The 13,468-nt window shown below is 48.5% G+C and overlaps 1 protein-coding gene and 1 long non-coding RNA gene across 3 annotated transcripts in view; one reads left to right on the forward strand and one right to left on the reverse strand.

Moving 5' to 3' along the window:
- Positions 1 to 13,468, forward strand: part of LOC144120546 (uncharacterized) — a 135,410-nt gene that overhangs the window by 60,289 nt on the left and 61,653 nt on the right. The window contains exon 2 of one of the 2 annotated variants that reach the window (XR_013312455.1): positions 11,773 to 12,194. The exons of the other annotated variant lie outside the window; for it this stretch is intronic. This is a non-coding gene — a long non-coding RNA (uncharacterized LOC144120546). Of the gene's footprint in view, positions 1 to 11,772; positions 12,195 to 13,468 lie in introns of those variants that run through there. 2 annotated transcript variants of the gene reach the window in all.
- DAT (Sodium-dependent dopamine transporter) overlaps positions 1 to 13,468 on the reverse strand; it is a 73,516-nt gene that overhangs the window by 28,258 nt on the left and 31,790 nt on the right. Inside the window, exons 3-6 of the mRNA XM_077653071.1 lie at positions 12,995 to 13,331; positions 5,644 to 5,782; positions 1,278 to 1,412; positions 294 to 397 (exon numbers count right to left, since the gene is read on the reverse strand). Of these exons, the coding sequence (XP_077509197.1) occupies positions 294 to 397; positions 1,278 to 1,412; positions 5,644 to 5,782; positions 12,995 to 13,331 (715 nt within the window). The remainder of the gene's footprint in view (positions 1 to 293; positions 398 to 1,277; positions 1,413 to 5,643; positions 5,783 to 12,994; positions 13,332 to 13,468) is intronic.

The following is a 13,468-nucleotide window of genomic DNA, read 5'->3' on the forward strand; positions in this document are numbered from 1 at the left end:
TGCTCGTGGCCTCTTTGTGTCTGAGCGTGGTACCCTACCGGTACACGCCAACATCTACTAGTCCTTAGTGTCCCTTTAAGCCCGAATATGCGCAGCACGACTTATACAGATCGCAAGGAGACTTATTGGCTCCCAGTCTTAACCACGCTTTACGGACGTGCCAAATATACAGCCACATTTTTTTCTCACGAATCATGCCCCCCCCCCCCCCCCCCCCAAGTCTGTCCAGTGGGAAAAAAATAACAAAAGTTAAACCCTGGCGGCCTACCTCATGAAAATATGTGGTTGCTTACCTGTAGACGTTGTTGTGGAATTCGTTGTAGCTGGAGAAGGCGAGAAGGACGCCGAATCCGGGTCCCAGGGAGAAGAACACCTGAGTCGCAGCGTCCACCCAAACCTGGGTCCAAATGTGGGGCGTCGGTGATTCACCTGAGCTTAGCGTATAGATTTTCTGTGACGCGTTTCAAGTAAATACGATTCTACCTTTTTTTCCACTCAAATGCATTTCGGGACTGACAATCGTACATTTGTCACTATCAAAACGTGATGAATATTTAACTTTCTAACTACTACTGTTCGGCTCCTTAATTACTGGGAGGCGTGTAGCTCACCGTAAGTAGTATCCATATCAGTCTTTAGAATCTCGTAAACGCGGTTACGCCTGGCGCTGTCACCCAACAAATTTTGGATATTTCGACGAGTTACGTGGAATGGAGAGGTCGCTTTGCTATCAACCTTCTCGAAAGCGCATGTATTTTGGTGAGATGCAGCCAAAATAAGTTGGCCACAGCGCCGAGGGTAGCTGCGTTTACGAAATTCTAGACTGATATGAATATTACTTGTGGTGGGCTAGACGCCTCTCAGTAATTAAGGTGCCAAAAAGTAATAGTTAGAAAGTCAACTATTCAGCATTATTTAACCAGCCTGCTAGTTAGCAGGTCTTAGGTGTATTACGATATACTACCCCGCTGACATTGCTACGCCGAAAAAGCGCTCTTTTAACACAAATAGCCTATTTTTAGAAGTGATGTAAAATCTTAGGTGAAACACCCTGTATAGTATTAGCAGTAGCAACATTACTGGCAGCACCCCCCACCCCCCACCCCCTCTTTAGGGGACTTGTTGTAAGTCATTCACATTGGCCTTCTCGAAGGCGTCGCCTCCGCGCTCCTACTTTACGCTTCGCTGCAATCGAGCTGCGAAGTAAGTGCTGCAGGAGCTTCGGGACAGACTTTGCGAGCAGCCTGTGCAAGTTGCAAGAAAAATGTGCTGCTCACTCTTGGGTTGGCCAGCACGCTGAAGTCGGGCGTGAGGTAGTAGGCGATGCCCTGCGCTGCCCCCGGAAGCGTGGTGCCGCGGATGAGCAGGATGAAGAGCACGCAGTACGGAAACAGCGCCGTGAACCACACCACCTGCATGTACAACATGGGGAAGAAGAGACAATAGGCTGCTGCACAGTGGGAGTGACGTGAAGAAAGACCATCGCTACAGCCCCGCTCCGAGAACCCATACGCTGACTGATCGATCGATGAATGATTGCCTGTTCGATTGATTGATTGATTGATTGATTGATTGATTGATTGATTGATTGATTGAGGTTACATTAGCGTCGATTGGTGTATAAAGTAAAAGCTTCTCTTTCATTCCCCTATTCTTTTCACCCTCTACCCTTGTAATGATTGGAGGTTATAACAATGAGTATGTGTAACACAACATAAAAGTTTGCAATTATTGTCTGCAATAACTTATCAACAGGCAGCCACTGTAGACAGCACCCCGCCAAAGTAACCATTGGCGTCCAACAGAAGGCAATGGCAGAGCGCGCGACTAAGGTGCTCCTGATTTCTCGATGCCGAGGTTGTGCTGTTTGCAGTTTTTCCTCGGTGAACATAACCCCACTGCAGTGAAGTAACATTTTCCGGCACCGAATGCGCAGCGCTCACCGAAATGTTTAGTGGTCTGTTGAGACATGGGAGCGTCCGCGACAACTGCTTCTGTAATAATAAAGCCAGAAAAGTTAGATATGCCTCAGCAAACGGGGGCAGTCGGTTAAGTGGTGCTTGCCGGAGTGGAATACATGAAAGATGAACAGTGGGGATTTCCCATTCAATGGTGGTTTTCGACGCCTACCGAAGGGCACATTCCTCGAAAGCAAAAATAAAAAAGAAAAGGTGGCTAAAAACAAGCGTCGGTGTTGGCCTTTGCGGGAAATGGCGAAAGGGAACGAGCGAAAAGAAGGCAGCGGCCGTATCATTGAGAGGAGCCGCCGTGCGGTGAAGCAACAGGTTCCGGAGCCGCTGGGGCGAGACGGATAATGTGACCCGCCTATATAGGGCGTGGACGAAACGGTCCCCAATCGGTGACACTGCACGCAAAAGGACTGAACGAACCACCTCGGGCCATGTGCACCAAACGTTAAAAGAGAGGCACACAACAGAGGCCCCAAGTTTTTGTTCGAACCGAACAGAATAGCTTCTCTCCTCTTGAAAGGCATCGCAGCTGGCTATCGTGGAGCCCCTAAAGGTCCGCCAAGCGTATCGCCGCTCTCTTCCAAAGGGAAGGGTGATCTCAGCGTTGACGCTAAGCGGCCTAGCGGTAATGGTCATCCCCGCTTTCATATTTTGACCTCTCTCTCTTTCTTTCCTGCGCTTTTTTTTTTTCTGCAGTCGACGCCAGCTTATGATGCGGTAGCCCTTCGCTTCTTCTTTTACGATAAGTGAACTATTTCGCTTACTTTTTCCTTCCTTACTGGCATTTTCTCTTTCTGCTGCCTCCGCGTTACTTTTTTTTACGTTTGTGCGCCGTCTAGATGGATGCAAGGAGGGGCCCCGGCGACACGAAAAGCCACTCGGCGGCAGCGGCCATATTGGATTTGGCCCCTTCGCGTTGCCCCCCTTTCTCTGGCGCGCCGTCAGCCGACCCTCCGGACCGCACTTCCGGCGGCTCTAGCCAATTAGCTTTTAACCGGAAGTGCACTGTCACCTGCACACCGGCGCCCCCGACGGTCAGACGGGGACAGTATCGACCCCCACCAGAGGGGGGTCGCCATACGCCACTTGCCACGAAAGCGCCGGCACCAGCGAGCAAGGTGCCCGAGTGGGCTTCTAGCTGCGGGTTACTCCCCTTTCTCAGCTCCACTCTCTTCGGAAGCCTTCGCAGCTTGTTTTCGACCCGTTCTATGACTGTGACTCCTGCTTCATGCGCGGTGCACACATAAGGTATTGCGTAGCATGTATATAGAAGGTAGCTCCAAACATTTTTCATGCTCACTTACGCCAAAATAACTGTCCCTGTTGCTGCGTTTGTGGTGGGTGAACCACATTTATTGGAGTCCTGGTAGCCACGGCTGATGAGCCACCGGAGCGGGCTGTTGACGCTGCTGCCCGGGCCGGTTGCCGAATGAGTTCTGTTCTGCGCTAGGCAGGTCGTGCCAACTTCATCTTCATCAGCGCTGCTACATGTTTTATATGTTGATGTGTGATCATTTCTTTTTTTTTTCTCGGTAGTTCTCACACCTCACTTTAGCATAACTTCTCCATCGTCTGTTAGTCTTATTTCCACTGCGCCGTAGTCTGATTGATGTGTTCGCTTTTTCGCGACTATGTTTTCGTTCTGCCGCCGCGGTGGCTAAGGGGTCATGGCGCTCGGCTGCTGACCTGAAAGATGCGGGTTCGATCTCAGCCGCGGCGGTCGAATTTCAATGGAGGCCCGTGTACTGTGCGATGTCAGTGTACGTTAAAGAACCCCAGGTGGTCGAAATTTCCGAAGCCCTTCACTACGGCGTCCCTCATAGCCTCAGCCGTTTTGGGACGTTAGACCTCCCCACACCATAAACCAAATTTCTTCGTTTTGGCGCATTCTTCCTGCACAAGAGTGCTTGTCTTTTACCCAGTACCGATATTAAAGTTTTATGACTGACATCCACAGTCTGCTTGTTGTCTCTTTTCTTTCATTCTTTCAATGGTCATTTTTGTTTGATTGCTTTGGTTTGTTGTGTTTTTGCCATTTCACTATTTTAGCTTTTTTTTGCTCCTACCTCAAGTGCTTGTAGCATCTCACATTTCTTACCTGTGGCGTCTCGCTATATGAATCTTTCGTTGACGATTTGTCTCTTTTAATCCATCCTTTTTTCCCCTTTCACCTCTCTGTCTCTCTCTATCTCACTGCCGTCTGTTTGTTTATACGTTCTGCTGCACTGCTTTCTAGTTATCACAGTGTTTCTCAGCATTAACACTTTTTACCAAATGGTTATTTTCCGGCTAGTTTCGCATCTGTCATGTTACCGCCGTTCTCTGCTTCCTCTCCCTCTGCTTTTATTTTACGCTTTTTTCATTTTTCAGCTCTTACCTGCCGGTCATCTTGTGAGATTACGTAGGTACCTTGCCTGGGGTTCCCTCTCGTCATTCGTGTCTTTTCTTTTTCTGTTTTTCTTTGCATCCCGGAACAACGACTTGGAGATTTTAACTCTGGGTTCTCCTTTTTTTTACATGAAACTGTCTTTCCTTTAAAAATGCTCTTTATTTTAGCGCTTATCTTCTTTTCGATTATCTGAATTGACTTTAGCTCCGGCAATACTCTGCTGGTGCAGGCTCCCTCTCTCATTCATTTTTGTTTTTTTCTTTCTCAGATATTTCGACAGGACCAATAAAATTAATGAGGTCTTCTTCCTATGGAGGATCCACGTTATGGAAATAGCAGCCAAGATCCTCGCATCCCTGTCTCTCTCCTCCCCGATCCTTTTCCGTGTCACCCTCGTTTCTCACTTTGTCAGCCTCAGCACCCGCCAGTCTCGTTGACAAGACTGGAACCTCCCAACAACATTCTCCGCAATTTAAACTCTTCCCCAAATACAGGTAGCTGCTGCCCTAACCCGAGCAAAGCCCGTATGCTCAGCCCCAAGGCGAGGCGCACCCGACACGTTTCAGCAGCTCCTGACGCGCGGCCCACATACTGCGAGAGCATGCTGTGTACTTGCAAAAAGTTTCTAGGCGTGAGCTCTTATCCTCGGCCTCCACGTCAAGGAAGTTGAGACGTGTACAAGGCAACGGGCACTTAACTGCGCTTCCCTGCCGAAGCCTCTGCTTGCCATTCGTATCGTAAACCGGAGAGAAGACACCATGCTTTTAGATTTTCCCCAGAGCGATGAAGCGAGTGTCGCCAATTTTTTTTCCTAACATGAAGGTTGAAAATGTGAGTAAAGTAACAAGAACGTGACAACGACACTCAATAGCTGCATGTGCCGCGGCGAGGACAGCTATGACGAAGACAACTTCAAGGCGTTGGCGCAACTATGTTCCTTTACCATGATCACAATCCGCGCCCTTCCCGGATGTAGTGGCGCGGGTAGGAACAATTTATTTATTTATTTTTAAGCCACAACAAACTCTCTTGCCTCAGTTGGTGCCCCTTAGATAGAACGAAGAATACACGCGCACTGAGCTTAACGCACGCTTGACTTCAATGTGTGTCAAACTTTTTTCTAGAGGGCACTTTTCAGGAAGTGGCTTATTTCTCTTTTCCCTTAGCCGCTTTTCATTCACGTATACGCTTACAAATATCCCCCCCCCTTTATTTTTCGGTTAAATATCAATGTGTAACAGAGCCGTGAAAAGCTGCCTGCAGCGGTGGGCGGAAGAGACGAACCTTTCCTGATGTGGAGATCCCTTTCCAGAGGCTGAAGTAGCAGATGACGTAGACAGCCAGAAGGCAGAGGGCCATGTCCCACTTGACAGAGCCCAGGTCGTCGATGCCCGAGCTGTACTGAAGCTGCAGCAGGTGGCGCCTGCACGAAGGAACGAGTGATGAATGCGATAGTCGGACGCGTACATGACGTTTTCGCCCGTTCTATATTTATTAAGTACACTGACTCATTGGGCATTCTCGGATGGCAATGAATTCGGCCGTGAGATGTCACAGAAGCGTAATCTGATATTTTACACGACGTGGCTCATGAACTGTGTACGCAGTCACGAACATTAATTAAGACAAACAACGAAAAATATATGTTCGTGATGCATGGAAGAAAAAAAGAACTGAAGCATCAGCCAGCGCACCTACATTTATGAATTGCGTTGCCGAGGCGGCGCATCCGAAGTGAACGTTTCCGCATTCTTTTTCTAAGATATATCGCTTTCTGACATTGTCGAGAGAAAGGAGGGAGAGGGGGAGATGGTTCTTGACAAGACAAAACAAAATGAATAAGTGCCCAGGGGAGTCTTAGGCCGCTAGCAGGCCGCTATAGCCAAGACTGACATGGTATTTCAAGCGTAGTGCTCAGCATTTTTCGTTTTGTTTCTTTTCGCTGTAGCGAAATAAAACAAATAAAAAAGAATTTATTTATTTATTATTTACGCATGTATTTATTTGTTTATTTATTTACAGCATGCCCAGTGAACTGCTCTAGCAGGAGTTAAGGCTCAACAAACAAATACGCTTGTGAAGAATAAAAAAAAACATTTACGAGACGTTCAAACGTCTTACGGGACATTTCCTTGAAAGCAGATGAATTTAAGCTCGATGATTACTTTGATGTTTTCACTAATGAGTGTTTTTGCTCTAAGCCGAGGCTTCACACGTGCGACAGAATTTCTTCTGGAGTGTGGAGTGGTATGGGTCGAGGGTGACGGCCATCGGAGCGCCACTGCTCTGGTTGAGTGCAGCTTTGATGCCGAAATTCTGCCTCAAGCGATCGATGTTTCAGCGGGATACCATCGTGTGCACTCACAGACGACAACCAATAAACCCTACAGAGCAGGCCACTGTGTACTGGGCTTTAAAATGATTTCCTTTCGTAATGCTCGCAAAATGATGCGACCCGGAATGTGGGCAACGGTTGGGGCGCAGCGTGATTCCGTCGTCTTTGTGACATGTCGGTATATGGACGCAGTTCTTGGATGCTTGTGCTTGCTTAGCTTTTGAGGATCGCATTCACTGCAAATACTTGCTCTTACCAGGGTATACTAAGTTAGGCCAGTTGGTTAGCCGCAGATTCAACTGAAGGCCGCACACAAGACTGGGACCAATGCGCTGTCTCATCATCGCCCCTGTCTCATGTGTAGCATTCAGTGGAATCTTGTCCTTACGCTGGCACGAAGCGGTTACAGAAAGCATTTTAGTTTCGCGCCATTGAACTGCTTAAAAGAATAGCTGTCAGGGAAATTGCACAATATACAGAACACTGTCCTTGTGAATGCAGGTAAGCCGTCAGGGGCATGTAAAGTTTTGGTGCACTGGACTATTTGTTTATTTTCAAATCGATCCTGCTGGCAGCGCTAGCGATATTAGCCTAGTTTGCCCAGGCTTCGCGTCGCAGTTTCGTGCGCATGCCCAAGTCGTCGGCTCGCAAGCATGGCCGCTCAACCCTGGTCTCCACCTTGCGGGAAAGGCCAACTTGGGCAACCGGATTCGAACCGAAGGCCCGACCTAAATGCCAAGTACACTTCCCCTCAGCCACGAATCCGGCCAGTCATTCATAGACTACTACGGCTGTCCCTCCGTGCCTGTTCAGTGGCAGTTCAGTGCCAGTGGCAAAGGAGCCCAGTTGTAGTAGAAGTCATTCGTGGCGTCATGGGTGTGTTGACCATTTCGGGATCCAGCTAGCGCAGATCACTCGCCGTAGCCTGAGTGTGAACCGCGGCTGCTGTAATTTTTGTATTTTTATTTTCCTTCAGTACTGGTGGGATGCTTTGAGCATGGCGTGAGGAAGTGCAGAAGCACGGTTTTTTGTCAAACAGCACCATGCTCGTTTCTGAATGAGCTGCGAAGACGCATCCCGTGACAAGAACGACCTCACCCACCATGGCGCCAGCGCACTTGCAGACAGTCTATGTTAGCATAAACGGGGAACAGATTCAGAGATGCACTGTCGGGAACCAAAGTCAATAGGACAATCGGAATCTTATAAGGTCTATGTTATTCAGCGATCACACCATTTAATTAAAGTACGTGATTTTGACTTTCGCCTCCACAAGTGGGGTATCGATTCGGCGGCTGATATCAGAGGCATCGGCTTCGTTTGTGGCTCGCGAGTCCTAGGGACTTTTGTTTCCGACTGTACGTGTGCGGCGGACTGCACAGCAGGGCGAACGTTGCAGACGAAAGCGTGACGAATAGGCTGCTGCTGCTGCTGCTGAACAACCATACAATAGAACGTAAACATTGTGTAAGTATTTTTTGGCATTTTTCGAGGCATGCATCTTGTGAGGTGGTGCTAGCGGAACACGTCAAGCAAGAAAGCAGAAACACTATACGTGCAGTGAAGGCAGCAAAAGAAAGCGAACTCAGTGAAGCACAGCCTCGGAGAAAAGCACCTGTATCGAGTAAGAAGCACGATGACCCAGCCCCGTATTCCAGCGAATTAAAAAAAATGAAAATAGAAAATTGGTCGGTGGTGCAGGGACTGGTGATAAAAATGAAAGCTGCAGCAGTGCCCCCAAAACGCAAGCAAAGAGTAATAAAAATTAAAATCAGGAATAAAGGGAACGGGAGCGTAAGGCTGGGCGCCAGCGACGAGAGAAGCGTTTGAGCACTTTGGTGACGCCAACCAGAACGCATCCATCTATCATTCTCGTGAAGTTGAGCATTACGTAGCGGCAAAGTAAATACTCGCAGATGGATATATCCTTACTACACGCGTGATGGAACGACGGGCGTAGGGAGGATTTCATGGGCGCTGCTGGGAAGAGGCGCCAAAAAGGAAGCGATATCGAGCGAAGCAGAAGCGCAAAAAGAGAGAGATAAAAAAAGAAAGGAGGCAATTCCATCGTCGTCGACGGAAGTGCGCTATACGTCAGACGTGCAGATGAGTGTTGGGAAACGGGCCACTCTAGCGCTGGGGATTGGTGTATGTGGCGAAACCGGGAGTACACAGAGTGCATGTGCCAGAACTGGGCACGTACTTGCGTCTCCGAATCGCGCAGAGGTTGGTCCGTGGCACAGCACGACCATGATCCAATTTCGCAAAAGTGCCAACTCAACAAAGACGACGCCCTTTCGCTGCAGCATTCAGTTGAGGAAGCCCAGCCTTGCAGGGGATGCGCTTTGCCTCCTTTGCTTCAAAGCAAAGTTTGCAATGTCCTCTTTCCCAAGAACAAAACATTTTTTGATGCGCGGATAGAAGTGAGCGCTGCACAGTTCTTGTTTCTTTATATCCATATCTGAAATTTATATGTCGTTAGCTTTTTGTGGTCTATTAAATCATGCGTATTTATTCTTGCTACCATGCATTGCCTGGTAAATTTCAGTTAGTTGCTAATTAGGAGGTCCCCCTGACAGTTCTTCATTTTGGGACCTCCTCACGTTATACTACACACGCACTGATATTTCTTCAGTAACAGATTTCCGAAATAAATCTCCAGTCTAAAAGGAGCCAGTTCCACCACCATCCCTGGAGAGATGATGGCGATGAATTTCAGGAAGCTTGGGCGGTGGATTCCGGGTCGTTCTACGGGTTTAGGGAATGAACTGGCACATGCCTCGACCTGAAATACTATTTCGGATTCATGCCTCCTATGGCCCGACGACTCTCAAAGGCAACGAAACTCCATTAGGAATCAGCGCAAGAGAATCCTGGGCGAGTCGGCGACACAGTCGAGGCACGTTACCCGCAACACCCTACCTTTCCTTCTTGCCCAGAGGATAGCATGTGCCGGCGAGATGCTCAAATTAAATACCTCATCACAGACCACGGCAAGCACTAGGTCCAAAACTAACCCCCCCCCCCTTTTTTTTTTCTGTGGGGTAATTACGGACAATTTGCTTGCCTGATGCAACTCTTAAAGCCAAACAAAAACGGCGATATTCACATAAATCTGCAAATGCCTGGCAAATTAATAGAAACGTTTCTAAGCAATCTGTACTTTCAAGTTAGCTCCCAATCTGTTTTATAAAGAAATTCCTAACCTTTTTGTTGCCTTCTTTCATGCTTACTCAAGGCGACTGTCAAGCACAAAGATTCACAACTCTGGCCTAAACTGGGCCTCTCACAATAGAAAATACATAACCTGCAGTTTGTACAAGCGCAGATTTAAAGCAATCAAGAAAGTGCCAAGCAGCATTATTCCCTAGACTAATTCTTTACACACTTGTGTCTAATTCACCGATTAGTGATACCAGACATAGCTGACGATGACGGGTTTTTATGGCGCAAGGGCATCTGTGGCCAAAGAGCGCCATGGCACAAGGTATTTCTCTTCTACTCAAGGTGGGGTCAAACACCCATTTCCCAAGCCTTTCACCCTGAATACGCCGAGCAGTAGGCCAGGGAAAAGGTTGTACCCATTGCATCACCGGTGGGTACCCGACGGCACTGGGGATCGAACCCCGCACCTCCCGCATGCGAGGCGGATGCTCAGACCACTAGGACACCGCTGCGGTCACGAGTCATGGCTAACAAAGTTAATAATTATCCTTACGACTAATTGCTTCAATTCCAAACCCTGAGCGCTGTGGCAGGTGCATATACGAGTGGCCATCGCCGTTGCCATGCGCGGATTGTTTGAAACTTATTGCGCGCCTCCAGATGGGTCCGGCGTAACGAAGCACGTCGCCCACGCGTCCTGCGTCCGCCGATGCGGGCACCGGTGATCGGGGAAGGGCTCGATACCAGTTGCGTGCAGCGCTGTGTATTATGACCAGCACACAGAGTTTCTCAATATTACCTATCGAGGAAAGGTGGCACTGCGATAGGTCACCTACTACGGAGATGCGCAGGAATGCTGGGAAAGACGTGGTGTCATATTTTTCCTTGGCTATTTTTGGGCGCATAACATGGATTCAGTCGCAACAATGCGACTCTTTTTAAGACAAACTTCCAAGAAATGCTGCGAAAGTTTCTATACCAGCGTAAAACCTATCACTGAAGTTGAATTTACTAACAAGTGAGAAACGCGCGATAATTTAGTGTGAGGATAGCATCGCGGCGCAGCTATCGATTCTGAGGCGGTATCCATATTTCCGGCTCAACACCACCCAAGCCAAATACGAAACTCCATCTTCCTGGCATTCCCGCGGTGAATAGCATTCTTTGAGAAACTGTCATAGACGGTGGCGCCATTTCTCCCTCTATAGGTAATCTTGAGAAAGTGTATTCGGTCACCGTGCACATTCCACTGGTGCCCTCAGCTGGTAAGAGCAGCGCTTCATCCACTGCAGAGAAATGCCGGGAAGTATAAGCTTCGTATTTGGCTTGGCAAGTGCTTTGGAGAAATCACATTGCATTCTACTTCTAAAAAATAGCTGCGCCGCGATGTGCGTAGTTATTTTGATGGCATGTTTCTCACTAGTTTAACAATCTTTTTGGTGTCTATATGTTTGGTATTAGTCGAGAACGGAAATTAGCGAAGTGTTTCTGGGGCGTTCGCCTCGAGACACGTCGCATTCTTGCGACTGAATACGCGTTTTCAACGGATTACGAGCCAAGGAAAATATTACAAGCAAGGCAGCAATGTGGGCTAGTTGGTTATACATTTTGGTCCTTCGTTCCGGTGTCGTTTTGTTAGTGTGTAGCGCATTATTCAAACCAAAAAAGAAAATATGACGCTCACATCTCCCGGTGTTCTCGGTATGGCAGCGCACACTTTTCCTTAATAATAATAATAATAATAATAATAATAATAATAATAATAATAATAATAATAATAATAATAATAATAATAATAATAATAATAATAATAATAATAATAATAAATCAGTTTATTATTAAAGTGATTTATTATAATTCTTCTCTGTGTTTTTGAGAAACTCCGCAACAGAAAGCTTCTGTGGTTGCTGGAGGGTTCCCATAACGCGGAGTGGACGGCGCAGTTGCTGAGGGTGATGGTTCCAGACGTAATGCGCGCAACTGCGGCGCGTCTCCCGCGAGAACGGAGCCGGGAGCGCGGCGATATTCGCGGACCATCGGTAACCGTCGTGACAGCCGCAGGAGGACCATGGGCGGCCGACTCCGCGGTCACACTTGGTTGGCCCCAAATGCAGCTCCCCGGCCCTGACCACACCGCGTCCGCCTGGGAGCGGAGGCGCCCCCATCTTGGGCCCTCGGAAACTGCAGCGCTTGCTATGGCGCACCTGCGGACGCCCTAGCGTCATATTTTCCTCGCCCTTTTCCCCCATTTCTCCCTTGCCCTGAAAAGGGCACGTTTTCTGAGTCAAGAACATGGCGCAAATAAAGTTGTTAGCGTTGGTCGAACGCAAAGAAAATGAATAACCACGCTGTGTATCACATTTTTATCGTTTGCAATTTATCTACGCTTGCAGAAATCGTTGCTCTGCAGTTACTGAACCTTGCTTTCCATGGTACACAGGCATGCTTTCTTTTTCTTTTCTCTGTATCTAGAGTTCGCGCAATTGATACAGATTATAAATATGCATGTAGTACCTGAGAAAAACTGGTGTTCACTCCATAATTGCCTCCCCTGATCGCTCCCAGCGAATATACCAAACGGCCCTCAAAAGGCATGAGGATCCATAGCGCACAGAACACACAGGACACAACAACACAAGCGCTTGTGTTGTGTCCTGTGTATTCTGTGCGCTATGAATCCTCATGCTGATTACCCACTAGCCCGAACCCTGACCCTTCTAAACCTCAAAAGGCAACTAACTGAAAGTACTTTATGGAGAATGACGCAAGCCGCACCTTTTCTGGGCTCAGAACCGAAGACACTTTTGGCTACCAGAAAGACGTGAACTTGATAGGCCTTTGTCCGCATCGGTGACAGTGTCCTACAGTGGACAAAACAAAATTCTACAAATAACTTGCTGAGAGCGCCTCCAAGTTTGGTAACTTGGACCCTTTCAACATATATGGTATCTGAAGATAATCTTTTTTTTTTTTGCGTTTACCTCTCTGTCATCTTTCTAACCCCTATCCCCCATCCCCAGTGTAGGGTAGCAAACCAGAGACTCACATCTGGTTAACCTCCCTGCGTTTCCTTCATTCTCTCTCTCTCTCTCGGGCAAAGAGAGACGAGCAGCAACGCGTGGGGCGTCCACTTACGTGAAGTACTCTTCGGCCGGCGTGGTGTAGTTTGCCCTGACGTCGACGGCGAGCGCGCTGTCCAGCTCGGTGGCCAGCGTCGCGTTGGCGGCCTGCAGGTCCTGCCCCGTGGCGCCCTCTTCGGAGCCGCTCTCGTTGGCGGCCGCGGAGGGCAGCCTGAGCAGGCGCTGGCCATACGCCAGCTCGAGGCAGTTCTCCGTGTTCCACGAGTTGTTGCAGTTTGTCCAGGGCAGCTCGGAGGTGAACGAGGCCACCAGGTAGTAGAGTGCCCAGGCGATGATCACGTTGTAGTAGAAGTCCACGTAGAAAGCGATCATCACCACCGTGTACCCCACGCCTGTCCAGGGTGATGAGCAAGATCATGACAAACCCATATCGGCGTAGCCACTGCAGCTAGACTAGGCCTACTATAAGCGCGACATTCGTTAGAAGAACAAGATCAAGGTGCTTCGATGAGTGTACAACTGAAGCAAC

The sequence above is a fragment of the Amblyomma americanum genome, chromosome 2 (assembly GCF_052857255.1).
Source record: "Amblyomma americanum isolate KBUSLIRL-KWMA chromosome 2, ASM5285725v1, whole genome shotgun sequence".
NCBI lineage: Eukaryota > Metazoa > Arthropoda > Arachnida > Ixodida > Ixodidae > Amblyomma > Amblyomma americanum.